Genomic DNA, 27,659 nt, shown 5'->3' on the forward strand with positions numbered 1-27,659 from the left:
ATGACACTTGGGGCCGCCGTGGGGAACGGGTACCGATGAGGAGTCTGTGCCTGCTCAGCGCCCGGGCCCCTCCGGTGGGCACTCCCGGGCCCGTCTCGGCTCCGGGGGCTCGGCACTCCCCGCGGCGTGCACAGCCCGCCCCTCAAGCCAGCCCCCTTCCCCCGGGGCGACCCCGCGCGCAGGCGGGGCGGGGCGGCGGCGCATGCGCGGCGCGGGCGCCCTCTCACCCCGCTGAGCTATGCCAAGTATGTGCGCGGCGGAGCCGAGGCCGGGAGCGCGCGGCGGCGGCGCCATGGGGCGGTCGGGGCCGGGGCTGCCGGCGGGGCGGCCGCGGCGCTCGGGGGCTGCGCGCTCCCGCGGGCCGGGGGGCAGCGCCCGCTGAGCGCGGCGCGGAGGCAGCGCCAGGCATGGCCGAACCGCTCCGCAGGACGCTCTCCAAGCTGCGGGGCAGAAGGTCCCAGCGAGGCGCGGCGGCGGGCGCCGGGCACCGCCACGGCGGGGTCTGCGCCCCGCAGGGTAAGTGCTCGGCCGCGAGGCTCCGGCTGCCCGCCCGCGGCCGCTCCTGCTCCTCCACCTGCCGGCCGGCGCCGGGCGGGGGCTCCCGCGGCACCGGGATGCTCCGTGCCCGCTGCCCGGGGCCGGCGGGAGCTTGGGTCGCGGATGGCTCCTCGGCCGCGGCTGCGTGCCACCGCTACCTGCGCTGCTTCTGGGAGCGGGAATTCCGTGAAAGCGAGAGCTCCTGGCGCTCCGACCAGCGCTGGGTGCGCGTCCCTGCTCCTTGTCTTGGCTCCCACATCTGCATGTCACTCCTCGGCTGCTGTTTGCCCGCTGGGCTCGGTTGGTTTGTTCGCTTTTTAAAGATGCACTCGGAATCTTACAGATCAATTTTCAGCTTTGTCGGTGTTCCATTTGAATATATAGTAGTTGTATCTTATACTTTTGTTAGGAAACTTAGCGAAAGAGAACGTGTTTAAATATCTGCCAGAAGAACTGAGAGTTGTTTGATCCATATATGGAGAGGCTGGATAAAGCTGTTCCCTGCTTCCATGCAATCTGCAAAGCAAGGCATGGGATCATGGTGAAGTATTTTCTGTGCCCACGGAGTTGGCATAAGGTCAGCTTTGACTGCAGTAAAGTTGAAACATTGTAGCTTTGATTTCTGAGCATACACGTGTTGGTACTATTATAGCTTAACTTGAAGTACTGATTTATTTAATTTTTCTGTCAATGGAGTGAAAGGTGAAGGAAATATCTGACTTTTTTTTTTTTTCTTGAACACCATATTGAAGCCTTTTGAAAAGGAACTGTTGTCATGTTTGGTATTTGTGTGGAGACACGGTCTTAACTATATTAAATGTAATATTAAATAAGTATGGGAAAATGCTAATAGTAGGTAGCATTCTTCTGAATGAAGCATTACTCTAGAACAAAAAGTATGTTCCTGACCTGTATGTCTTTCAGAGCTTTGTATTTATTTAAAATTGACTCACTCCTGTAACAGCTAACAACATTGAAAACTAGCTCTGTGATATTGAACCACTGGTTGTGCAGATACTTGCATGTGAACCAGTTTGTTACTAAAATAAACACAGGCATAAGGGCTTTCAGGATCAGGGCCAAGTTCGAATAAAGGCAAAGCAGTGCTTGCAAATACTGCTAGCAATTGCAGAAACTGCAGCTGGGAGATGTAAGTGTATAATGTGGATAAGTTTCAGTGGGCATTTCCAATTGATGACCTCTGGCAGCATGTGGCTGATGAGTTGGGATCGTCCTGAGTCCTGTGGAAGGTGGAGTGTCCCTGTGGGCAGCCTTGGCGGAGGAGGCTGGAGGCTCTGCATTGATGGCTCTGCACTAAGCTTTTGCAGATGGCTCGTTATGGAGATACCTGGGTGGATGTTGAAAACAAAGTTTTCTGCTGCTCGGGCTGAAGGGCAGCCTGAGGCTCACACCAGATGTGTCCCTGGGTGTGTGTTTAGGCACACTGTGCTGCTCAGGAGCTGTTGTTTTGGGAATTGCAGCCTGCCCTAAGCAGTGCGGAAGGACCCGTGTTTGTGCAGCAGAGCAGGAAGTAGCAGATATTTTTGTTTGTGGAAATACAGCTCTCGGATGCTCCATCTATTTATGTCGCCAGAGCAGGGACCAGCCTTGGAATGAAGCAAGGACTTTGGGATATTTGTCACTGGCAGGAAAATGACTGCCTGAGAAGTCCCTGACCCAAAGAGACTTCTTGGAAACGTAGGCATAGCCCTGTGCCTGTTGCAGATTAGTTTCCTATCCTTTTGGTTAGTTCTTACGTGAAATTGTAGTGTGACAGTGTGTAAGGAGGAACCATTACAACAGCATGCTTCCATTTCCAGGCTGTGGGTGGGGGAAGGAGCATGATTGCTGCCAAATCACTGAAACTTTGACAAGACATCTGCATGCACATTTCCCTCAGATTCTGCTATCTGACTGACTTAGGCCCCAAGTGTAGCAAAGCACTTCAGTGGAGGAGTGCAAAGGCTTCAGAAGGAGCATGATTAATTTTGTTAATTCTTTGAAACAAGTTAGTTCTTCTCATCACAAACAGTGATAACACTGCAGTTGAGCTGAACAAGCAAACTGTATGCTTTTGAAAAATCACCAAATGATGAATCTTTCATCAAATAAAATGGTGGTGTTTCAGATCTTATCAAGGATCTCTTCTATCATTAAAGTACAAACCTAAAAAGAGGGTCAAAGGGAAGGTGTTCAAATGAGTCTTTTTCATGTCTCCCTTTCTACAGCAAACTTGGCTGGATTTACTGAGCTGCTCCATGAGTCCTCCAGAAAGGTGCCCATATTTTAACATCCATTATTGGTGTGAAAATAATTCTTTGCTAAGAATAATGTTCAAGCAGTAATGAATAGCTGCTTCCATCTCTAATATCCAGTTGCAGGATGCTTCACGTGAAAAGAGGTTGTCTGTTTATGTGAACCCAGTTACCCCCATTCAGCCTCAGTGGCTGAGTGAGCCCAGTGTGGGTTGTCCTGGTGTGCAGAGCAGCATGAGGGTTACCTGACCTGCTCCCTGATTTTAATTTGGATGTGTTTGCAGCTTTTCTTCCAGTCCTAGTGCAGGGGTCGCAGCTCCCCAATGTGCTGCCGCCAGGGGGGTATGGCACTGCTGCTGAGTGGAGCTTGGCTGTGCTCTGACAGGGGGCTCAAGTGTGAGCAGCACTTTTCATGGACAATTAAATGTTTGTTGCTTCAATGAAACTCTCAAGTTTTGGGAACAGTCAGTGGAATTTGTTTACTTCTTGCGTGAAATTTTTGTTGTTTAAAAACTTGTCTACATTTCTTCTTCCTCCTTCCTTATTTTCATGATGGTGTGTTTTGTTTTATTCCCCCCAAATCAGGGGATGCTTCTGTCTTAATTGTTGGATAAAGCTGGTAAGGACAGGAGGCTGGAGGTTCTGGTGTAGGACATTTCATCACCTTTATACAGAAATCTAGAAATTAATCTATGTGGGGATTTTGTAGCCATTTAAGCAGTACATTGGGACTGTTTCTTCATTGGCATAAGTAAACTGGAGAAGTACTGTGTAGTAACTTTTCAGACCGATTGCACCTGAACTTGGCAGAAAAAAGCAGCCATTTCTGTGGAAGTATGCATGACCTTTCAGCAGAGCTATCTCACTGCCATTTATCTAAATTACGTGGTGTTAAAAATACAGCCAAACATGCCTGGCTTTTTATTAGCTATGTGCACATTCTGCTTGATGGGCTGAAATCTAATTTTGTGCTCATATCACCTTATCTTTTGTCCTTTTGGATGAGGTCTGATGCAAGTGTTATATGACAGCAAATGTGTTCATCTGTCAAAAGCCAAACGATATTCTAAACATTTGTGTTTCCCTCTCCTTTTGCCTTCAGATTTCATAGAAAATGTTTACATAGCTTCGAGAAGCAGGAAGGAGCCCGAGTGCCCCCAGGCCGGCGAGGTGCCCGAGCACAGGCCGCAGGTGAACAGCATCACCGTTTCCAAGAAACGCAGCTGGCTGCAGCAGAGCACCCACCGGCGGCCCCCTCCTCCCCTGGAAGAAGAAGATGCCTGTCAGGAAGTGCCCGGGGCCGTTGTCCCGGTGCCCAGGTCTCCCGTGCCGCTGCCGGAGCCCGCCGTGCCCTGGGCTCCGAGCAGGCCGGCGCGGAGCTGCGCCCCGCCGGGCCCGGCCGCGCTGGGCAGCGCCGCCCCCGACTGCGGCGAGGACGGCGACGCGGATGATGAAGGAGAAATATGGTACAACCCCATCCCTGAAGACGATGAGCCCGACTTGCCCGGGGTGCACCCTTCTGCTGTGAATAGCCTTGTTGCTGGGGGCTCCCCATCGGTTCGGTACAAAGCCCACGCCGGGGGTGACTCTGGGGCGGCCGTGAGTCCCCATGAGGGAGCCGCACGCCCCGCGGAGGGTGCGGGGGGCGGCCGGGCGGCACAGCCCGCTGAGGGCGGCCCGGAGGATGGCGCCCAGCCCGGGGAACACCCGCAGCAGCCCCTGCCGAGGTTTGCCTGCAAGGCTCCCGCTGTGCCAGCAGCAGAGGACAATCCTGCCTTCAAGTGTCCTTCCACAGGTAAGACTGAGCAGGAACATAGGTGTTCCTTGGTTATGTCTCTTTTCTCTTTCTCCGCCTCTTACGTTATCAAGTAAGCTTTTGGTGGAAGTGCATGTCGAGTGCATTGAAAGTGACTGAGGTTGTGAGGCTGATGCCTGCTAAGTGCAGAGGTGCACAGTTGTTTCCCAGTCAGTTTGTTCATGGCATCTCCAGGTGTGCTTGGCCTGGGTTCTCTCTGGCCCCCACCTCACTGGAGACAAAGGTTTTACAAAATGAGCCTGGTAATGTGAGGACACACTGGGTTTCCTTTGTCAGCTGGTGTCTAGCCCTGGCCTTGGATTCCTGCCTCAAAGCTACTTAATGTCTGCAGAAGTTTCTTTAACTTGCTGTCTGGGACTTTTTAATAAAGACCTTTTGGTAGACCATGTAAATGCTATTCATCACGTCCCTTTCTGTAATTACTGTCTTGTTGACTGTCTCAGGCTAATCTAATAGACTGCAGAAGAGTGGTTTTCACTTTCAGAAGGCAGTCTCTTTGTTCCTTGTTATCTTTGGCTGAGTGTTTGATAGTCTCGTTTCCATAATTCCATTAGTGTGTGAATTCAGCATCATATTAAGGATTTTTCCCAGTCTGTTAAAGAACCCCAAACAAATATAAAACCACACCAAACAAAAGTAAGTAGAAAAAACTCTCCCAACCCTTTCCAAAAAGGTATTACTTTTAATTACTTATGTGCCTCATATTATCTCAACCTTAACTATAGTGTCCTATTCAAAGTTAGAAACAGCATAAAGTTCAGGAGACAGGGAATGCCAGGTTTCTTTCTTTGGAGAAAGGTTACACTTTACACTGACATTTAAGAGCCTGTATTTCTGCCTGGTTCATCAGAAAGGACCTGAAACATTGGTGTGGGAGCCCAGGTGTGCATTGCCTTCTGGAGGAACTTTTTGGGTTGTCCCCATCCTGGCAGTCTCTGGCCCCACGTCCCTGTGTAGTGGGAGCTGCTGTGCCTGGATTCCTGGTGTAGAGATATTCCTTCTGGGAACAGGGTTTGTTTTCAAAGCACCAGAGCAACTGCTGTTAACAGCAGAAGAAAAAACTCTTGGTCTTCTGGGGCTCACATTTTGTTCTTTTCATGGAAATGCTGCAGATACAGGCATATTTTTAGTTGCAAAGTGTGTTAAAGTTTTTGGGCATTTATGACAAATAGCTCACTTTATAGCTGTTTTAAATACCTAGACCAGTTTTATTTGCTTGCAAGACAGATGAGATAATATGTTCTTTGGTAGATTTTTGACGTTGTTGGGGCTCTAGATGCTTTGCAGAGGTCACTAAGTGTGGTTATTTAGGAAAGCTGTGTGTGTCCTGCAAACTGCTCCACTTAGTTGGTTAAACTCTCCATACGTGGGTGACTATTTCTTTTTTAAAAGAAGTTAGTCCCTTTCTGTAAGAAGAAAAATGTCAAACTTGTTTTCATACTGCATTTATTTCTGAAAGCAAGTTGTTGATTTAAAAGTTTCCTGAACCTGGGAGGAAGTTGCGAATTTCACCTGATTGTTTGTTATGCATTTAGTTAATTAAGGTACTTCAAATGCAGCTCTCCTTCTCCATGTGTTGGGTGGTGATCACATTGAATAGATTAATTGATGATGAAGTGGATCCCTGCTGCTTGGTAATTGGCTTTATTATGGAGAAGTGGCTTAGTTCTTTTTAATCCAGTTAAAGTATCTACAGTTATTTTCAGTCAAATTTAAAATGACAGCTCATCCATATAAAATTACTACATGAAAGGCACCATGGCCAATTTCACTTTATTTGTGATAGGACCTTGTTTGAATTATAGAGCTGGTATGAAATGGATGTCTCTGTTTGCAGAGAGCTGGTACATTAAGCAGTAACTCCTGTCAAATAAGAAATTAAAGCTTTGGGGAAAAGTCTGCCTACCTTTCTTATTGATGTCATATATAATATGTCAATACTGGTTAGCATTGGAGCCTAAATGTTAGATTTCTGGAAGCACAGACAGAAAAAAGTGGGGCAGTAGAAAATCCAAGAAAATAAATATATTTGTTTATTTTGTCATTTGGTATTTTGCTCTTTGGACAATGGAAACAATTTTACCTTTAAAATTTTTGCCTTACTTGGATTTCCAACTTTGTAGAGTGAAAATAGTAATGCCTTTTTTTTTTTCTTTTTGCTTGCTTTTTTGAGTCTTTATTAGACAGGAGATTTCTTTATGAAAAGAATAAATGATAGAATTCTGTTATTGTGGGTCTTTCTAAACAGAGCACCAAATAGGTATTTCCTGTAACTGGAAATACTATTTCCAGTACAATGGATCATAGTTGGAGAGGTGCTAATTTGTCCCATAGTCTTAATTTACATTGCTAGCTCCTGGTATTAATCTGGTTACTTTCTACAGTAAATGCCATTTATGTTAATAGGATTTGTCAGGTAATTCCTTAGTGAATAATTCTAGCCTTGTTGGCTTTAAAAAAGAAACTGTCTAGAAATAAGGCACTCTTATAGCAGAGCTTGGGAAAAAAAAATGCATTTTCTTTATAACATGCATTCAAAAGATAGGAGTAAGAAGGTAACTTGGTTCCAAGTTAATAATGTAGAAACAGCCCAGCTTAGGGTCTTAGGTCTGTGGGAGAAGAATTTAAGTGGAAAGAACCCTGGAGGCTGTTTTTAATTATGTGTCTCTTTGCACAGACAAAATGGTTATGATTGAAAAATAGAACTTTTTTTTGTTACAAATGCAAGATGAGAATTTTTTTCACTGTAAAATGTTGAAGTAAGTTTTTTTTTATAACTCTTTAGGACTGAGCTCTTAACTGTGTGTTTTTATTGCTGTATCACCTGCAAATTATTGAAGAAAAGCATCTCTTTGTAATGTTGGCTCCTGAGACAGATTTACACCACAGAGCTCTGAATAGTGCCTTCTGTTTCTTACAATATTTACAATATTTTTGCATTTGGGGAGGATAACTGTTGGTGTTAGTGCCTACCTAAGGAGTGGAATCATCTCATGTGTCTGAGAGACATCCTGGTAGGATTGGTGCATTGAAGGCTGCCAGGAACTAGATTGTGCTTTTGCTACTAAAATTGTACTTGAGTTAGTTGTCTGGGTGGAAAATCCTGGTAAGAGTCACTGTAAACAATTTCTTTCCAATGTTATGGCAAGTGAAGATGGATCCCATATTCCCACTTAACCCTGATATGTGCCAACTGGAACTTGGCTTAATTCCTGTTAAAACTACAGGGCTCTTTCTCCACTTAGGCTGTGACCATTATCCTGGTTTCCAAATACATCTTTTGGGGCCAGTGTATGCAAATATTTTGCATGCTTACATGTTGCAGGCAAGCTTCCAGCAATATACATAGAGTGTACTGGGCAGCAAATGCTTTCTACACCTTTCCTTCCACATGTTACAATTACTATTTTTGAAATTTAATGCTTATTTCCCAGATGGAAGATGCTTTGTGGTTTACCTGTTTTTCAAGTGCAAGGAGCTTTGGTTTCACAAGACAGAAGTGCATTAATGTGAAATAGTTGCACAATGTGTGAGATACCAGAATGGTTAGGGATTTGGCAGAAAGGTCCCTCTGCTCCCTCTTTTTCCTGCAGAGGTGAAGCCAGTTTTTAGGTGGGTTTTTGGGGAGTTTGTGCACATGCTTTTGGAGGTCAGAGGCTCATTCATGCATTTGTCTTGGCTTCATGGGGTGACAATGCCATAAAGACCTGCTGGTGAGAGAAACAACAGGATGTAACACTGTGGAGTGGGAGCAGTTCTGTCAAAGTAGTTATTGCCTTTTTCAGTTTCTCATTTGTCCTGAGTAACTGTTAATATCCTCTGATGGGTAAATAGGGGCAGAGCTGCTTTTCATGCCATGAGAGACCCAGTGAGGAGAGGAAATGTTCATGAGAGCAGCCTGGGCAGGCAGTGCCTGGCATCACTGCCATGCTCCAGCCTTGGAGTGCCTTGGTGCGGCTCCAGCGTCTGAGCAGAGCCGCCTGTGGTTCCTGTGCAGGGTCACTGATGTTTCAAACATCTGCAGCAAACTCATGCTGCTTTGGAGATACTGAACTCTTTAAATCTGGTCAGTAAAGTGCTGTTACATGTGCTTGCTCCTGTCTGCAGTGAGATACCCCGTGGTGGATGCTCTGAGGATCACCACCCGGATGAGGAGCAGGCACTGGTCACCCCCTTCACCTCTCATGCCTGAGCCTTGGAGGGGCTGTGCTGTAACCACCTCCCATTTCAGTTTTAAGCAATGTATTTTCTCTCTTTTGCTCCCATAAAAGTGATCCCTGAGTTGATGAGTTCATCACAACTTTATTAGTATCAGTGTGTATAGTAATCAAAGAAAACAAACTATCTTTACAAAATTCTGAGATTTTTTTTTACCATTTTAATAATTTCTCCATTCCTTGACGCTGAAGCAGTATGTGAGATAGGGACTGCATTGGTCAAAGTAGTCATTTATATAGAGGTTAAAAAGACTTTTCTTTACATGTTAAATGCAGAGATTCTTCTATTCAGTTAGATAAGTAATTAGGATTTACATAGAAATAATTGTTTTTTACACAGTTTTTTAAAGTGCTTTTTAGTTTTTTAATTTTCTTTTGCCCAGTTGCTGATGTAGATAGAGGTGATGCTTACCTTACATCTTAATTGAAGTTGCTTCAATTTGATATATCATGAGTTGTTCTCTCAATGCCATTTACAGTTCTGCTCTGAAGTTTTATATCAGGACAGGTCTAGAACTGTGCCTGCACCTGAGAAACTTAACAGCCTTTGACATCAGTAGAGCTGATGTACAGTGTGTCAGCTAAGTATCTCTTGTGGATTCTGCCACAGAAAAACATCCCTCTTTCACCTATTGTTTGCTACAAGAATGGTTTTGAGATATTTGGGCTCTTCTATTTTGATTTGCTGCTTTTTCACTTTTAATACATTAACTCAGCATTTCCATTAGGTGTGAGAGTGGCTGTTTGATACTTCAATAGCTTGGTGTAGTAAGCAACTGATAGCTTTCTGGCCAACTTATTCACCTCAACTTGTTCCCCAAAAATAAGTTGCAGTTTTTCTGAGTAACTTTAAAATAACTCAGAAACCCTATCTTAAGCAATGGGGAATGTGGCATATATGACAGGGTAGTCAAATGTGCCTGTAAAACAGCATGTGTTGCTGGCAATGGATGTGACAGTGATAAATGTGCCCAGACACATATAAAGTCCATTAAACAGGGACAGACAAGCATGTTTACTGTGCTGAATCACTGCCCATGTCTGGCAGGCCTGTGTTGGAGGTGCTTGAGCCTGAGCCCTCTCTTCCCTTGGGGCAGTGAGGGGACACTGGTGACTGTCCTGTGGACACCTGGATGGATGGGCGGGCAGAGGGGCCTGGTTTGTGAGGCACTGTGGGCTCTTCGTGTTTCTGTGGCCATGGAAAGGCTCTTTGCTTTCACAGAGCCACAGTGCTGAGCAAAGTAAAGGGTGGCTTTCTGCTCAAGCTGAACCCACAGCTGATGTTACACACTGTTATTTAGGGTGTCTGTTTGTTTTGACTTAGATTGCATTGTCCTGCAAAAGCTTTTTTTTTTTTCTGTATTCATACTGCTGAAGTGTCAGAAGACACAAGGCAAATATATTAAAGGCAGTATAATAGAACAGCCCAGGCTGGAGAGGGATCAGATGATCATCTGGCTCACCCTTCAGAGGAACAAGGAGCCTAAGTGAGACCACCTACCCCACCCTGTGCAGCTGCAGCTTGAAATCCTACAGGAGTGAAGACTCTACCGCGTCCCTGGGTGTTTCCAGGGGTTGAGTGTTCTCACTGTAAAATATAAACATTACATACACATGGTCAGCTGTGTATATAAAACTGACCATCCCTGTGCTGTCCTGGTGCAACAGGTGCCTCTTATGTTTTGTCTTCTGTCACCCCTCTGTAAGGATATTTTTAATGTCTGCAGTTTGCAGCACAATCTTGTAACTTGGATGAGAAAAGAGGTGCAACTCAGTTTTGCTGTCACCCTTGTGAGAAAGCTGGGTAGGCTGGGCAGTGAAGTGTTATTGGATTGTGCTACAACTCCTCCTGCAGCTTGTTCAGAGCTGTCATGTACACTCTTTTAAAATTGCGTGCATACCTCAGCACATTGCTGGCTTTAGTGGAACAACATGTGGCTCAGTGCTGATGGGAATACCATCCTGCATAATGCTCCACTGTTGAGTTTCCTCCAGCCGCATATTTCACTTTAACTGTTTGCTGCTGAACGCAGCACAAGTTGGACACAGAAAAGTCATAGTGTTAGAGTGACTCTTGGTTTTAATGAGTTGGGGTGGGGGAAGTTTAATTTGCTGGCTTGCTTTTGCAAGCCTGTGCCAGAGAGTTTTGACAGAAAGGGGAGATTAATGTTAGAGGCTGCAGTGTGGCAGTGATTGCTATAGAGCGCTCCACGCCAGCCCACCAGTGGGACCGTGCGGTGATTTGCAGTACAAGGGAAGGCTTTGTCTGCCTTTATCAAACACCACATTTCTAACTAGCTGCTTGCCAGAAAAGCACAGCAGGCGTGCTAGAAATAGCCCTGCCCCTGCAAGGGAACTGCTTCCATGAGATGCAGGTTTAAATGAATTTTCTTCTGTTCCTCTGGAAAACAGATTCTATGCATTATTCTTCGTAACTGAAACTTCCTTTTCTAAAGGTACTCTTTTAAGCCACCGTCTGCAAAAGTTACTTAATCCAAACTTCTATTGAGACTAGAGCTAGCCTTTGTAGGGTTTTTCTTGGAAGGGGGCAAGGGAACCAAAACCACAGCAGATGACTTTGGTCAAAGACCAGATTGCCTGATTTAGTTGTTAAGGCTTGGTGAAGTATAAAAAGTACATTACAGTCCAGTGGTGAAAATTAATTTGAATGCACAAAGCACTTGTAAGAATCACTTGCTGTGGACTTGAAGTGGTTAGTTTAGAATTAAAGTAGCAAGTCCTTGGCAAATCAGAAGGAGAAACTCCTTTAAAGTATGGTTTACTAAGCATCTTGTGAAAACAACCCTTCTTTCTGTCTTTTTATATGCTGTAAGCAATCTCCTTTTCTGTGGCTAGCAAAGGGGAATGATGGATGGATAAAGGTGTTTGAGTGTCTGTGAGCTGCCTGGGCTAATTGCTTCACACAGGGTTGGTGTGTTTAGGGGCTCTGTAGAACCCCAGCCTGCACAGGCGAGGCTGCCCAGTCCTCTTGGGAGCTGCTAACATTTGAAAATGGTGATTGGGATGGCTGTTGCTAGCAAGAGGCACTCTTTTTTTCTTAAGGGGAGGAAAAGTGACTCTAAGTGAAAGTAATAATGTAATTTTATTAATATCTATCATTTTTCCCTCAGCTTCCCTTCTGCATTGTTTCTTAACTAAGGTAAATTGATCAATTTTCCTACAGTTATTGCTGCCTCATGCTGGTAAAAGTGAGAATGACTTAAGCAAAACTTGTTATTTGCATTTTCTTGGGTATTAGAGCATGAGGTGAGCCACAGGTTCCTGTCTGTGTGCAATACTGGCTTATGTCTAATTATGTTCCTTAATTAACTGTTCTTTGCTGCTAAATTGAGGAAGTGTTGTTGGTTTGGATTTTTTCTTTTGCTCTTTTTAGCATCAGTGCTTGCTGATACATATTTTTTTTCCTTTTTGGTACCTTGAAAGGGGGGTGATTTCCTGTGAGGATGTCACTTGGGAGCTGTCTAACTTTAAAAACTCTTGTGGGGTGGTAGTGCCAGGAAACATGGAAGGTTGCTGGCAAGCAGTGAAATGAGGCAGTGCAGGATGCAGCTTTTGGAAGGAATAAATCTTACATCATGCTGTAGAAAGGAGAGGCTGAGAAGAATGAAAGAAAAGGTGTGAGACTATCTGCATCTACACAGGAGAGATTTAGGGCTCTTTGAGGTAATAGAGGGACACAAAGAGCCACATTCTTTCCTAGAGACAAGTGTCCTTCCTCTAGACATTAGAGTGGCAGTGCTGATGTGTTGGCTGTGTAGCTAACTGCTCTGCAGACAAGGGTGCCTTTGCCATATTTCCAGGATTTTTTCAGTCTGGTTTCCTTGCACTTGTGCCCCAGGAATGTGGCTGTGTGTGCTTGTCTGGGGGATGCAGCACAAGTGGCTCGAGCTGAATGCAGCGGGTGCAATTGCTCATTTGTTTATATGAAGTTTCTGGCCCTTTCATCTCCATAAAGCAGAACAAATCTGGCTTTTGACAGTGAATTGCCAAGTCTGGCTGATTGAGTCAGCAGAGCGCAGCTTTCTCAACACTTGTGAACATCTGAGTGAATGAGTGAAGGGTGTCTGAAGGAATTGTACTTACCAGGTTATGACAAATCATACATGTTCTCCCCAAGTTGAAGTTTTATTTTTTCATTGCTGAGAATTGCAGTTTGAAAATGATTATTCCTTTTCTTTCCTTCTAAAGGGTTTGGAGCTGCTCTTGCACGCAAACCTGATATACCCTCCACAGAGGTTTCTCCTCCAAGTCCCAGTCCCCTGAAAAAAAGCGGATCAATCAACTGGCCTTTCCCTGATAGAATTAAATCTCCCAGGACTGTGAGAAAGCTTTCCATGAAAATGAAAAAGCTGCCAGAGCTGAGCAGGAAGCTGAGTGTGAAGGGAAGTTCAAGCCATAGTAGTTCAGATAATCCTCCCTCCCTGCTGAAAAGTAGCTGCCGGGATACAAGCCATACAGTGTCTTTGCCTTCTTCTGGAAACTCCACCACAGCTGCCAGCAGGAATGTCATAAGCCGTTACCATCTTGACAGCAGTGTGTCCTCACAACACACCTACAAAAAGAAGAGCTTGAGGAGCTCCAAATCCTTCAACAGAGGTGGTTACCTCAGTGATGGTGACTCACCTGAACTTATAACAAAATCAGGTAAACACAGACATGACACCAAGTGTGGGAAAGGAAAGGAGAGCCTTCCAAGTAACAGTGGTAAACCTGAAATAGATATCGATGCCTTCAGACACTACAACTTTTCTGATCAACCCAAGTGCTCTCAGTACATCTCTGGACTCATGAGCATTCACTTTTATGGTGCTGAAGACTTAAAGCCACCACGAATAGACTCAAAAGATGTCTTTTGTGCAATACAGGTTGACTCAGTAAACAAAGCAAGGACTGCCCTGCTCACATGTAGGACAACATTTCTTGACATGGACCACACATTCAACATAGAAATCGAAAATGCTCAGCACTTAAAGCTGGTGGTGTTCAGCTGGGAACCCACCCCACGGAAAAACAGAGTGTGTTGTCATGGAACTGTGGCTCTTCCCACTCTCTTTCGGGTCACCAAAACACATCAGCTGGCTGTCAAGCTGGAGCCCAGGGGGCTTATTTATGTCAAGCTGTCACTCATGGAGCAGTGGGAAAACTCTCTTGATGGCCTTGACACAGACCGTGAGCCTGTGATGTTTGGGGTGGATGCTCGGAAAGTTGTAGAGAAGGAAAATGCAGGCTTGATGGTGCCACTTTTGTTGCAGAAATGCATTCTGGAGATTGAAAAGAGAGGCTGTCAGGTACTGTGCATGTTTTTTAATCTCTTTTGTCAATATTTCTGTGTAGAGATAGCTGTTGTTGCAGTGTAAATAGCGAGTGGAAATGGGGGGAATTAAAAACGTCTTTACAAGTCAATTTTTTTTCCTTTGCTCTTGTGTGTATTGAACACTGGCTATTGTAATGTGGGAAGAATAACAGGACTGTGTGCAGTCAGCACTTCCAGCTTGGCCTTTGTAGAGGAGAAGTACACTTGCTCACAGGAACTGCTCCCAGCAGAGCTTTAGGAGTGGGGTTTGTGAAACAAATCTGCAGCCCCCAGTGTGTAGAGTCACCCTTGGAAAGCAGAGGTCAGCTGAGAACTTGAGATTGTCTGACCCCTGAGACATGGGTCAGTCTGTAGGGACACACATCTAAATGCCAAAATGATATGGTGGAGTGTTTGCTCAGACCCAAAGCTGAGACACTCTGTGCAGGGACACAGTGAGCCCATCTTTTGGTGCAGTCTGAAGCCAGTGTGCCTGAGACCCATCTCTGTCACCACTTTGTACACAGCATTAGGGTGAGTCCCTGAGGGGCTGAATTAGTTCTTTCCTCACACCACTGCTCCTTGTCTTTCTACAGGTTGTCCTCAAAATTGGGAGTGCTGCAAAGCAAAAGTGCCCAGTGGTTTTTTTTTTCATCCCATTATTGGTTGATGTAATCTAATGAATAAAAATATGCGTGAGAAATGAGGTATGGAAAAACATCACTGGTTATGGGTGCTAGACAAGAGGTCTGTTAAGAAGGGCTATGCACAGTCTTAAGCTCAGATGTTCCCCATGGCAATTAGTTTGAAGCTGGTGGGAGGACTCTTGCCTGCTGTTCCACAGCGTACGTGAGCCCTCCTTGTGTTTTGCACCTGTTCTCACTCAGGTGAGACTGAGAAGTAGTCACACCTACCAGTGTTACTATTTTAAATTGCTGACAGGTTGGATATGCTTGCAGGTGTGATGAGATTAGCTCTGCTGTTTATAACCCAGGTCATGAACTATAGAGGGAAATGGAACTTCCACGTGGCTCTTTTGCTGAAAGTCATCATTGGTATTAGCTGTGTTACCCACAAGATTTTTCTTGTGGGTACTTCTCCTAACATGCAATTACTGGAAAAGAGAAGTTTTATTCTTTCTAGTATATGTGTCCTATGGTTTCAGCACTTTATTATGGGTTTATTAGCACCTAGTCATGCAAATGATATTGGGTAATCAAGGCAACACTGGTAATGAAGCAATTGGAATTTGAGTTATCTGAATGTACTTGATGCTTTTCGCACCGCAACAAGCATGAAATCTCTTTTTGTATTTGCACAGAGAGAACCAAAACTGCAAAATATACTGTTAACTTCTTTTAACCACATGCTTGTGTGACATTTTTGACTTTCCTATAGACTAGAAATACTGTCATGGTGCATAATCTCCACCTGAATTTCAGATGTGGCATTAGGAAACTTTAAAGTTTTAAAAGAAATTTTCTTAGGCATATACTAGGTCATATTTGGTCTTGAGAATGGGGGATACGAATTCCATTGGGTAACTTTCCAGTTAATGTATGACCAGAAAAATGCTTTTGCTTTCATACCTTCATTCTCATGGTTTTAAAACAGTACAGGTGGGGTTCTTTTGTTTGGCTTGGTTTTGGATAATTTTTTGTATTGAGTCCATGGTAGTTTTGAATTAATCTTTTACTGCTCAATACACCTGCCCATAATACTAATTAAAATAAAATTAATATTTCTAAGAATTAGTTTTGTAAGATCATAGTAGTACTTTACATAAATGGTGCTGATGAAAATAATGATAAAATGGAAAATTTCAATACATGAAAGTGCATGATTTAAATGGCCATTTAGTTGAAGAATGGTGCAGGTTTCACTCCTGTCACCTTAAGCATGCTAAATAATAGCTGTTTTGCAGAAAATTTTTAATATAATTTGAAACACATGGAAGTCAGCATCTTAGCAACTTTTAAAACAACATCTTATAGGTGTAATAATGGAGTAGTCATAATTTTCTTGAAATTGGTTAAAGGTATAAAACCAAATTTTTTATTTTTTACTATATAATATAATAGTGTAGGAAAATGCTTTCACTTATTTTGGGTTTGTGTTGGTATATTAATTGATTTGTAACTTTGCCCATTTTTAGTATGGAGTCAGTTGTGTGACTTTTTCTTCTGCTGATGATTAATGACTGTATTTGTACTGCAATTTTGCTTACATAAAGCTCTAAACACTTCTCACTTCTTTCTGCTGATGTTTGAATTCTATTTTGTATAATCAAACAATTATGCCAGGAAAAATAATGATCTGCATAAGTAGGGTGAGAAGCAAATATATACTTAATCTGTATTTCTTTCCTGATTCTGCATAAAAGCAAAACATTAAGCCATTCCAATTTAGGACTTGTGTTACATCAAAAAAACACTGCTCAGCACGTGGACTGTTGAGAACACAGGAGCATCCTTCTCTGAGTGCTCCCGGCTCCTGTGTCCTGGGAGGTGTCTGGTCCTGTGTGGGGTGATGGCACAGCCTAACTGTGCAAGCCCAGCTGCATTCCCAAACAGCTGCTGCTGCTGGGCACCCTGATGGCACAGCACACAGGGCATCACCAGCTGCTGCTGCAGGGCTCTCTGATGGCACAGCACACAGGGTGCAGTCACCACTGCTGCTGCTGGGCTCTCTGATGGCACAGCACACAATGGCAGTCACCAGCTGCTGCTGCTCTCAGGCTCTCTGGTGGCACAGCACAGGGTGCAGTGACTGGTCCCCAGGCAGGCAGGGCTGACATGGCTGTGCTTTGTGCTTGCAGGTGGTGGGGCTGTACCGGCTCTGTGGCTCGGCAGCGGTGAAGAAGGAGCTTCGAGAAGCGTTTGAGAGGGACAGCAAGGCTGTTACTCTCTGTGAGAGCCAGTACCCTGATATTAATGTCATAACAGGTAACACATTGACTTGCTTTTCTTCCAACAGGGTTGTGCCATGTTCCTCACGTACCTTTAAAAGGGGGAAATTGTGCTTTGAACTCTTTTTCTGTTGTCATTTTAACAAGCTTTTAACTTCTGCTGAAAGCTGGGTGGGAATGAGTGCAGTTACTTTGGGGATGTGTAAGTATGGATGAAGCAGCAGTGATTTTTAGGGAGGGGAAGACATGGAAGGACCTGTTTTCAGTAGCTATTCCACCAGGTACAGAGGGAAGTGGGAGTCTGAAAGGAGCTGGGGTCCTGGAGCTGGTTAAACCTCTGCCATTGGTTTGTATTGGAGAAGATCTGGAAAAGCTTGGTTGTGATCAGGCCTGTCTGCTCTGCTGTGGATCCTCACCACGTGACCCAGGGCTGCCTTGGACCAGCTGTTCTCCCCTTTATGTTGGAGACTGCAGGAGATACGGAAGCAGATTTCCCATTGTATTGTGCAGGCTAGTTAGAACTGCAGGAAAGTGCCTTCATTTGATCACTGCTTTTTTAAAACCTTGCTGGGCTTTCTCCTGCTCCCTGGAGTGGCCCTTCACTTGGTGTCACTCAGCAAGCTCCAGGCAGAGGTAAGGCTGCTCCTGGGCAGCCTGTCTGCATCAGCTCCGTACCTGGCTCTCTTCACAGGAGTTGCACTGCAGAACTGAAGTCAGTTGTTGAGGTTTTTCTGGTTTGCTAAAAACTGGAACAGTTTTATAACTATTGATATTTGATGTAAGCTAAAGTTGATCTAATTTCAGGCATCACTGAGTAAGCCAGTTGCTCTGAGAAATTAGTCAGAAGCATTCACTGCCTGTATATCAAGGGATGGAAATTGTAACAGTAGTTGGGGTGTAAATTTTCTGTGCCAAAACCCTTTCATGTAATAGCCAACATCCAGCTGTATAGAAGAGTTATACCCTGTTTGGAGGTTTATTTCATTTCAATGTACTGGGAATTAATTTTATTAATTACATTTTATAATGATACAACATATCAGAAGATGCTACCCGATGACATTTACTGAGTTCCATAAACCTCTTGGTTCAGGGTGTGCAGCCAGTCAGCTTGCCTTACTTGCCTTGGCTGATTTTGCTGTGTGTTCAGTGTTGTTCATAAGTACCAGCATTGTCACCATCAGAAACTTGTATTTATAGAGTCATAGAATTGTTAAGTTGAAAAGACCTTTAAGATCATCAAGTCCAGCCTTTAACCCACCAGTGTTTCACTCTGATGTTACACAGTTTTTATAACTGGGGTGTCCAGTAAAGGTAAAAAGTATAAATGATCTTTTAAACTGGGTCATTTTCTTCTCTTTACAAATAAATTAATGAGAAAAAATGGTGAGAACTTCTAATATCAGATTGTTCCATGAAATCATTTTGCATCCAGAGTTTGCATTGCAAGAGTGAAAAGACCACAGCTTTGTTTTCTGCCTTACAGAAAGTCTGTTGGGTGTCCTTTAGTTTGCCTTCTCTTGCAAGAGCTAGCTTACATGCTGCTTTCCTTACAAGGGAAAAGAGTTGTAAGGAATTGCAGCTTCTTTGCCCTGGTAGCCCTGCAGCTGTGCTGTGCAGGTGCCTGCAGTGCCTGTGTCAGCGTTGTGCTGCAGGGACTGACTGTGGGGGCTCTGTGGGCTGGGGAGCAGGGAGGGAAGGGCTCTTGGCATCTGTACCTTCCACTGACCAAATGCAGCCACTGCAGTTATGGGAAGCTGCCTGCTGTGGATTGACAGGAGAAACTGCAGTTTTGTGGACAGCTGAGTTAGCCACTGTGCCTAGTGCCAGGAATAAGAGAGCCCACAAAACTCACTGCATGTGCTTAGGGAGTTGGGTTGAGAGGGAATGTTTCCCCTGATTACTTAATGCTGGGGCTGATGCACATGATTCATACTTCTATCAGCCAAAACATGTGTTCCACAGAATATGAATCCTCAGCATAAATCTTGGCTGATTTGAAGAGAAGTGCTGCCTTATGTCCTTTTTGAAATTTGAGTAGCGCTCCTTTCCAAAAAGATGAATAATATTTTTTTTGACAGCTCTCCAAAGACTAAAGAATGAACATCAATTATTAAATCTTGAGTGAGAAATACTCTTGGGATTGGCACAAGCTGACACACAATGAAGTGGGCTCATGGACCAAACTGAGGCGTGCAGGCAGTTCATGGAACTGACCTGTAGCCATGTTGCATCGTGTCTCTTGGCATCCACGTGAATTCATATCTCTGCATAAAGCTTGCAATGCTCTTAACAGTTCAGTGGGTCAGAAAAATGAGGAATTAATGAAGTGGATGGCAATTTCTGCTCTCTGTCTAAATTTGTTGTGTGTGGTTGTGTCAAGAGGAATGTGCTAGTGGGCTGGCAGCGGCAGGAAGCGTAGATTGATGGAAAAAAAATAACAGCAGCCTCTTAGAGGGCTAATTTAGCTGAGTGAATGGCAAAAGGATTTAGAAAGGTCAAGGGGCATTCATGGCCCTCAAACCATCCTGCTATCTGGAGCTGGACAGGAGAAAGTCCTTTGGCAGGTGGCAGTCCTATGATTGTGGATGCTATTGCAGGAATTCCTGCTAAATAATTATTAATAGACAGTTGTGTTTAGTATAAGCTAATTTGATTAGAACATATAATTTCCTACTGTAAGCTGGTTTTAATTTCAGCCTCTGCCTCCAAAAAAAGCACAACTGAAACAACAGAGATCTTGATAGAAGTCAGCATCTCTTGCTAATATTTTGCTTATGAAAAAAAGAAAATATCCCAGATATGTTGTACAGCATCAGCATCTGCCACATTTGTTTCATAAATATTTTAACCAGCTAATCCACATAGGGAACCTGAGCCTCTAAATTCAGGGAAGAAAAAATATTTGGTGGGAAGGGAGGAATATGAGTAAGTTACTAAACAAAAACTAGCCACTTTAGTGGAGAAGTACCAAAAGTGCATATTCTTTTTAAAGCAAACAAAAAAATCCCACCAAAACACCAGGGGAAATATTTTTTCAGGAAAAATTGGTTGTTGTCATATTTTGTGTTCTTGAGGGGATGTTCCCATTTTGAGCACAGAGTGAGCTCCTGGAGGCCGTGTGGTGTCTGCAGAGCTGCTTTTGCCTGGCTGCCCCATGGCTGTGCTGCAGCAGGAGGTGATTGGGCAGCTCAGGTTCAGGGCACTGCTGCAAGGGCAGGATTCTTTTTAAATAAAAATATTTATATAGGTAGAAGACAACTCTTGCATGCGTTCTGCACGTGAAGGACAAAATGTTAACTTCTGTTCCCTGTACTTTGTTAGAAACTGCCTTGTAACAAAGCCCACCCTGTGCAGTTCATTTTACAGCTCTGTTACACAGGCTTGAGTTGATGAAAACTGTTGCTTTGTTAAATGGCACAGTGTGATGGTAATTGCTGTGATGTGAGATTTTACAAGGTTGTGAGGAGGGCCTGCTAAAAAAATCTGCCTTTCAAACTTTACCTGTTTGGAGGACAGGCTGCTTTGTTAACTGCAGTACCTACTTTTGAACAGCTTCTTTTAGTCCAGCATTTCTTCCTAACAAAGTATTTAAATGTAGTTGTGATCTAGCTAAAATTAGTAGATATTTATGGCACAGAAAGCAAATTTTTAAGGAAAATGAAAACTGCTGGGAAGCAGACTTGTTTCCTTCAATTTTTTGTTGGTTGTATTGGATATTGGTCCTCGATAGCCGCCTGCTATGCCCTTTCCAGAGACTGCTGTTAGAAGCCTTAATATTTTGGGTTATTTTATCACTGAAACCCCTCTCAAAATGAAGGATCAGCCAGGTTCCAAAGCCAGCTTACAAGAATGCAAACCTCAATTCCTCTTTGGAAAGAACAGGTGTTAATGAGGTGCTTGCCTGGTTGTTGCAGTCGCTGAAACAGCCTCTGTCCCAGCACACCCAGCTGCAGAAACGCTGCAGTATTTCTGTGCCCCAGGGAGGGCTCGGTGCTGGGCACTTGAGGCAGTGCCTCCCGGGGATGTGGATCACATCTGTCACAGCTGGAGGCAGTGGTGTGCTGGGGCAGCAGGGGGCTGGTGGCTCTCTCTCTTGGCTGGGTGAGAAGGCACCATGTGCTTTGCTGTATGTGCCCCTGGCACTGGGATGGTTGCTCATCATTTTATAGCTGAAAATAAACAGAAAAGAAAAACTAACTGATAGGCTTGTATAAAAGCTGGACTTTGATGTTTGTAGGAGCTCCTTTCCTTGAATACTCTGCTGGTGGACTGCTCTGAGTCCTTTCCTTGCCTCCCCTCACCCTGAAGGAGGGAAGCTTGGGGAGATGCTCACCTGGTGCCCAGTGTCCTCACTGCTGCACATGCAGCAGCCCTGTGCTCCTGCCCCTCTTTGCTGTGCCCTTTTGGTGCTGTCCTCCCATCCCTCACTCCTGAGTGCCAGGTTTGGCACTGACACAGAAGATTTTCTTGTGTAATGAGTGCAGTTGATGTACTTTAATGCTCCCAAAAATTGCTGCAAAGGGAATCTGCAGCTTGTTAAAGGCAGCTGTTGTGTCCCATTAGGTGTCCTAAAGGATTATCTGCGAGAGCTGCCCTCTCCCCTGATAACCAAGCAGCTCTATGAAGCAGTGTTGGATGCAATGGTGAAAAATCCCTTGAAAATGACAGCCAGTGGTTGTGAGAATGACCCAAGTGACTCTGAGCACACAGCAGCCCTTCTGGATTGCCTGCCAGATGTTGAGAAGGTGAGTCGTGTTAGCACATTCAAGTAAATCACAAGATTCAGAAACTAAAGGAACATTTTCACACTGGATATAAAATGTCTCAGAACTATTTATCAGATCAAGTGGTTCACTTGCATTTGTGATGCTCCACATGTGTGAAATAGTTCCATGCTGCAGTGAATTGGAGGGTCTGCATTGCTGGACTTGCTCTAGTTTTCGTTTTAAATTGTTTCTTTAAAACTGAATGAATGGCTGTGATCTCTACTTTTACAAGATCAGATAAATGATAATTCCCATGTGTTGTCCTGCTCCAGTTCTGCAGAGCTCTCTGATCTGTGTGTTGGAATTACCTGGACAAATCCATTCCTGTTTCTTAAGTATGTGCAATAAAGCCTTTGCTTCCCTTGCTGTGCAGAGAGCTGTGCACTGTTACCTGCCAAATTCCTGTGTAGCACCACAAACCACAGCCCCTTCTGGGGGGGGAGAGAGAGGGAGCAAGGGGCCTTCACAGTATCTGGAATTACCTGGAAGTTTGTTCAGATGCTGACATCATCTCGAGGGTTTCTTTATTTTCTAATGTACTTGGATCATCTCTACTGCTTCTGCAGCCTCTCCTCCCTTCCTGATGTATTGTGAGAAAACTCATCCGTGTGAAAATGAGTTTAGATAAGAAACAAACTGAGTCTTACCAGAAATTCTCTCTTAATTGGTCTGCTCTGTCATAGTCAAATACAGCTTTTCTAATTCAGCACTTGGATGTTCTGTTGATGAGTGTTGGTGGTAAAACCAGAGCTATCAGCCTTGATCTTTTCCCTCTAGAGCTGTGACCAGCTCCACTGTTGTCTAGTGTTTGGTTTCCTGAGCAGTATTTTGTTTCTTTAGGCTACCCTGAAGATGCTGTTGGATCACCTGAAGCTGGTGGCTTCTTACCACGAAGTGAATAAGATGACGTGCCAGAATTTAGCTGTGTGCTTTGGCCCTGTGTTACTGAGCCAGAGGCAGGAGACCACCAACCATAACAACAGAGTTTTCACAGACTCAGAGGAGCTTGCTACTGCCCTGGACTTCAAAAAGCACATAGAGGTTCTTCACTATTTACTGCAGCTGTGGCCAGGTACTTTCATCTGATCAAGGAAAAAAAATCAAACCATTGCTGTGTGTTTGCACTGTGTGACACTGTACATTAATTCACAGGATGATTGAGCAGTATCAGAATTCTTAAAATGTGAGTTACTGTGGCATCACTGTTAATCTAAAGAAATGATGACAGTTTCTATTTGGGCACTTTGCTAAATGGGAAGTTTGTTGCTTTAATTACTTTCTTACCATATGGCAGTGTTTGAGTATAATGAAAGAAATAGTGAAGAATTTATGTGAGTAAAGACAGTAGAAAACACTAACTCAGTGACATTAAAGTTTCCACATCTATATTAGAGAAGTGTAGGATTTTTTTCCCCTGCTCTTCAGCTTTGACCTGATAGGGTTAATTTATTTCCATTCTTGTAGTTTGGCAGAGTTGAAGATATCCTTAGAGTAAGGGGTCTGCAACTTCTACTTTTTTTTGCAGAGCTTTGAATAAGGAAAAATGTTGCTACTCCATGATGGGTTTGAGGTGACTGAAGGTGCTGCTGCTCACTTGTCAGCTGCAGGTGGGCAGCTCCAAAGCTGCTGATCACCAAAAATGAATAGAAGCTTTCAGTTAGATGAGTGAGTCTATGCAGGAGAGGTGGGGCATGTAGATGGAGGAAGAGGGAGACCGAGAGCTGTTTGGGCAGCAAGCACTGTGCAGAAACTAATCCTGAAACCCTGGGCATGGGTTATGGCATGGCTGCTGTGGGCTGCAAAACCAAGTGGATGCAGCTCTGCCCATGGGAGTGTGTATTGCCCTAAGAGGGTAGGAGTAGGGTAAGTAGTAGAGTTTTCCTTCACTTAGAAGAAAAAGCTGAGTCCTATCCCTTGGCTTGCAAGAACTGTGCAGGATATTGTGTTAAAAGAGAGGTAAAACACAAATGCAGGGACCTGAGTAGGTGAATACCACATAGGGTGAACAGCACACTTGGATTGAATGGAAGGATCACAGTCTGGTCCCTTATATTTAATCTCCTGCAGTTTGAGACAGCTTGATAACCAACGTGTTGTGCAATCCTTCAATTTCCGTATATTTCCAGGCGAAAACAAATAGGCCTTGTTTGGCCAGCCCGTGTAACACTGGCAAGTTATTGTTAACCCATGGCCCTTCGCTTAATGGAGCACAGTCTAAACAGAAGAGGTTTGTTATAGTAAGGGGGGGAAAGCAGTGAGAGTTATTGCTTGTTACTGTGCAAGACATAAAGCAAAATCCCCTGGAGAGGCCTTACTGTGGGTCCAGAAGGAGAAGGATTGGGCACATTTCAGGACTGAAGCTTTGTGCTTGCGTGTGGGGAGTCTAACAAGGAGGGGCTCACGTGGTGAGCTGCATGGGTTTGTGTGCACTGCCTTTTCAGTGGTCAATGGGAATAGGAAGTCTGTGCTGCTCATTACAAGAAGCAGTGGTGTGTATAAACCAGAAGTTTTGCAGCTCAGATACTTACTAGGCCCAGGGCAGTGAGCAGAGCAGAGCTGTTTGCCTTGGGCGGCAGGTCACAGCAGAGGAGCCTGTCAGGGACTGTGCTGGGCAGTTGTGAGCTCAGGCAACCCTGCCAGCAAACCCGTGTGAGTGTTCCTCTGCTTGTGCTGCCCAGAGAAATTACTGAAGGGGAGCTCCTTCAGTAGCACAGAGCATCAGGGCACAAGAGAAGCACGAGAGCTCAGCTCAATGTGTTGTCAGCTTCTCTAGGGGTTTCTCAGAGGTGGTTTTTTGTTGTGTTTTAACCTCTTTTGCTGTGCCTGCTTTCTGTTACTCCTTAGCCTGGGTGAAGTGTGTGAACTGAGCAGTTGGCTTTTCTTTGACCAGAGCTGAATGGTGATTAACTCATAAAATTAATTTAATTGGTGTTCTGGGAGTTTCTACTTTTAGAAAGGCTTCTCTACTGTAATTTGAATCTGGCATGAATCTTCAAATTAGGAAAAAAGTAGTTTTTCCTAACTATTTTATATCAAACAATGGCAAAAAGTGTGCAATGTGTTGGCTGTAAGATTGCATGTATTCGTGCATGCTTAGTGGGACATTGAGGGGTGACAGTGGGCAGCTGCCATGGACTTTTGTCTTGCAGCATGGGTTCAGTTGTGACTGGTTTAACTTCTCTCTTCTAGTTCATCACTCGCCTGCCAAAGAGCCAGCACATCTGAGTGTGTTTCCTGAGCACTCCTCCTGCCTGAATTACCTGAGGCCCAAGAGGCAGAGACCGCAGGTGCTGAATCTGAGCAGTGCCGACATGTCGGGGGTGCTCAGACCGAGGCCAGCCGGCCTCGACAGCCCGTCCAGCAACCGCTATGCTGGGGACTGGAGCAGCTGTGGGGAGAACTACCTGTTAAGCCCCAGGGACTGCCTGGGGGAGGCAGACTATGATGATGTCCCTTCCGAGGGCACGGACAGCGGGGAGGACAGCGGCAGGGCCGAGGAGCCGGACGGCCCCGCGGGACGCCCGCAGCCCGGCCCCACAGACCTCCCCTGTGGGAGCTGCCTGGCGGTGCCAGCCATGGACTCTGCAGTGGATCACAGAGCACACCTCAAGGACCTGCAGGAAAGTATTGATACTCTCATAGGAAACCTGGAAAGGGAACTCAATAAAAACAAACTAAATATGAGTTATTAAATCCTGTCCTGCACGACATCTCCTTGTGCCTCCGTGCCCCTTGTTGGGCTTCCCTGGCTGAGTGAGGAGTGATGGTGCCCCTGAGCACCCCGTGGTAAGGCCATGGCCCACCTTGTGTTAGCACATTTGAAGCCATTCCATAATGTTTCTGCCTTTCTCCTGGAAGGTGTTGTCCTGATTTGTGTTGGAGCCAAGCTTAGGCTGTAATGTGATTCCACATAGTGACGTTTCTCCCCAAAAACACTACGCACTTAGGTGGCCTGGGCAGTACCTGGTAGAAGATAAAGCAACATCTCTGCTGGCAGTGGCAGCAGAATTCCTCATTCCTGAACTCCTGGCTCTGGTACAGATGTTCCTCTCAGAAGAGGATGAACGCTGCTTGGCCTGAGTTTTGCAGCAGGGACTTCAGATAGACTTGTTTTACTATATATGCAATGGCTGCTATGAAAAATGCTTTATATAATATTTATATATAAAGTTTTAATTGTACAAATATTAACGTATTACTGTATTAACACTTTTCAGTAATTATTTAAACAAGCAAAAATAAATATTTTTCTAACCTTGTTTGTATATATCTATGTATAAATGTGCATGTGTCTGTAGCCATCTTTGTAAAGGAAAGGTCTCAAAATTATGAAATGTTCCCATTTCCAGGAAGAATGTTCAGTGATGCCAGGACAAGGTTACCCTTTGGGTAATACATTGCATTTGATTTATGCACAGAAACATGGCCGGAGAGAAGGTAGGGTGAATGATTAATGTAAATGACCTTGTGTATTGCAGGAACAGCCGTTTGCAGGTGTTGACTATTAACTTTCACACACACACACATCACCCTTTCTCTGTTTGTTTGGTTTGGTTTTTTTTTTTTCTTCATTGTTTGTTTCTTCCTCCATGGTTTTTTTCACATATAAAGAAGGTCTGGAAGGTATTTACTTTTCAAAAATTATTTTTTGTTTTTTCTTTATAACATCTTGCTTTGTTTTTTTGATGTTTTGGTACGTTTTTCTCTTTCCAGAGTTTCACGTATTCTTCTTGTGGTACTCTTGGCTACTGCTGATAGTTAGATGCATTTGAGCCCTCTCTAAAGGGTTGTGGCTCTGGAGATACAAGATACAAGTTCAGCACCAAGCCAGTTACTTTTTTTTTTTTCTTTTTAAATTACTCTCCCAAAAATGGAAGCCAGAATTGTCACATGAGGTTGAAGGGGTGGAATGATATTACTCCTGGGGAGTTTGGGTGGGATTGCAGTTCACTGTGACCTTATTAGATTCAGCTATCACCATCTGGTCAGAGCCTCTCTTATCTCTAGTCATTTATGGTGAGCCATTAAACATTTCCTGTTAAGGAAACACATTCTTGATTCAGGTAAAAATAGTCACCAAATTGTATAGAGGTGTTTTGATAGTCCTTCTGACCAAAAGGATGTACAGAGTCATTCCTTGTCCTCTACAGGTCACATACACACCCCCAAGGAAGGGGGGATTTGGGCAGGTGGGGCTGAGAAGGCTTTGGTATTTTCAGAGGTCAGTTGCTGCCAGCTGGTAGGGTAGAAATTAATTCTACATTTTTTTGGTACGATTTTTGACATCCCACCATGGCTTTCCATTCACCCTGTGGGTAAGTGCTTTTCTGCTAACCTGTACTTCCTTATACTCCTTAATTGAAGAGTTATTTATTTACAGTAGCAAGGAATTAAGAATTACTATGGCAAACTTCACCCCTCTTTTCTAAGGAATTATTTTAGCATGGTTCCAATGGGTTAGTCAATCTCACTAATTTATTTTTATAAGTGTTAAAAGATGCAAAACAATTATTGCAATATAATGATATGAATGAAAATGTAAATTTAACCTGAAGCATTTATCAATAAATTGATGTATTTTTTTAAGCTTTTATACCTACAGAATGTGCATACTTTTTAAACTATAAATTTAAATTCTAAATAAAATTTGAATTAAGAACAAAATCTGTCTGTGCCTAGCTCGTGATTATTTAAACCTGTCCAAACTGATGTCATCCATTTGCACTGGCTGCACATGTGAATTAATTATATAAAGACATTTAGCTTTTCAGATGTTTTGTTCTGTTGTCATGTCCAGATTGACCCAATGTTTGAGTTAGGTAATTAAAAACAAGCCACTACTC

General features: G+C 44.2%; 1 protein-coding gene across 1 annotated transcript; it reads left to right on the plus strand.

Moving 5' to 3' along the window:
• The first annotated feature begins 407 nt into the window (after positions 1 to 407).
• SYDE2 (synapse defective Rho GTPase homolog 2) lies at positions 408 to 27,424 on the plus strand. The gene is made up of 7 exons (XM_058030097.1): positions 408 to 516; positions 3,895 to 4,587; positions 13,035 to 14,134; positions 16,958 to 17,084; positions 21,614 to 21,795; positions 22,657 to 22,888; positions 25,006 to 27,424. Exons 1-7 carry the CDS (start codon positions 408 to 410, stop codon positions 25,506 to 25,508), a joined length of 2,946 nt encoding a protein of 981 aa, XP_057886080.1. The 3' UTR covers positions 25,509 to 27,424.
• Positions 27,425 to 27,659: the final 235 nt, after the last annotated feature.

Source organism: Melospiza georgiana, chromosome 9 (assembly GCF_028018845.1).
Source record: "Melospiza georgiana isolate bMelGeo1 chromosome 9, bMelGeo1.pri, whole genome shotgun sequence".
NCBI lineage: Eukaryota > Metazoa > Chordata > Aves > Passeriformes > Passerellidae > Melospiza > Melospiza georgiana.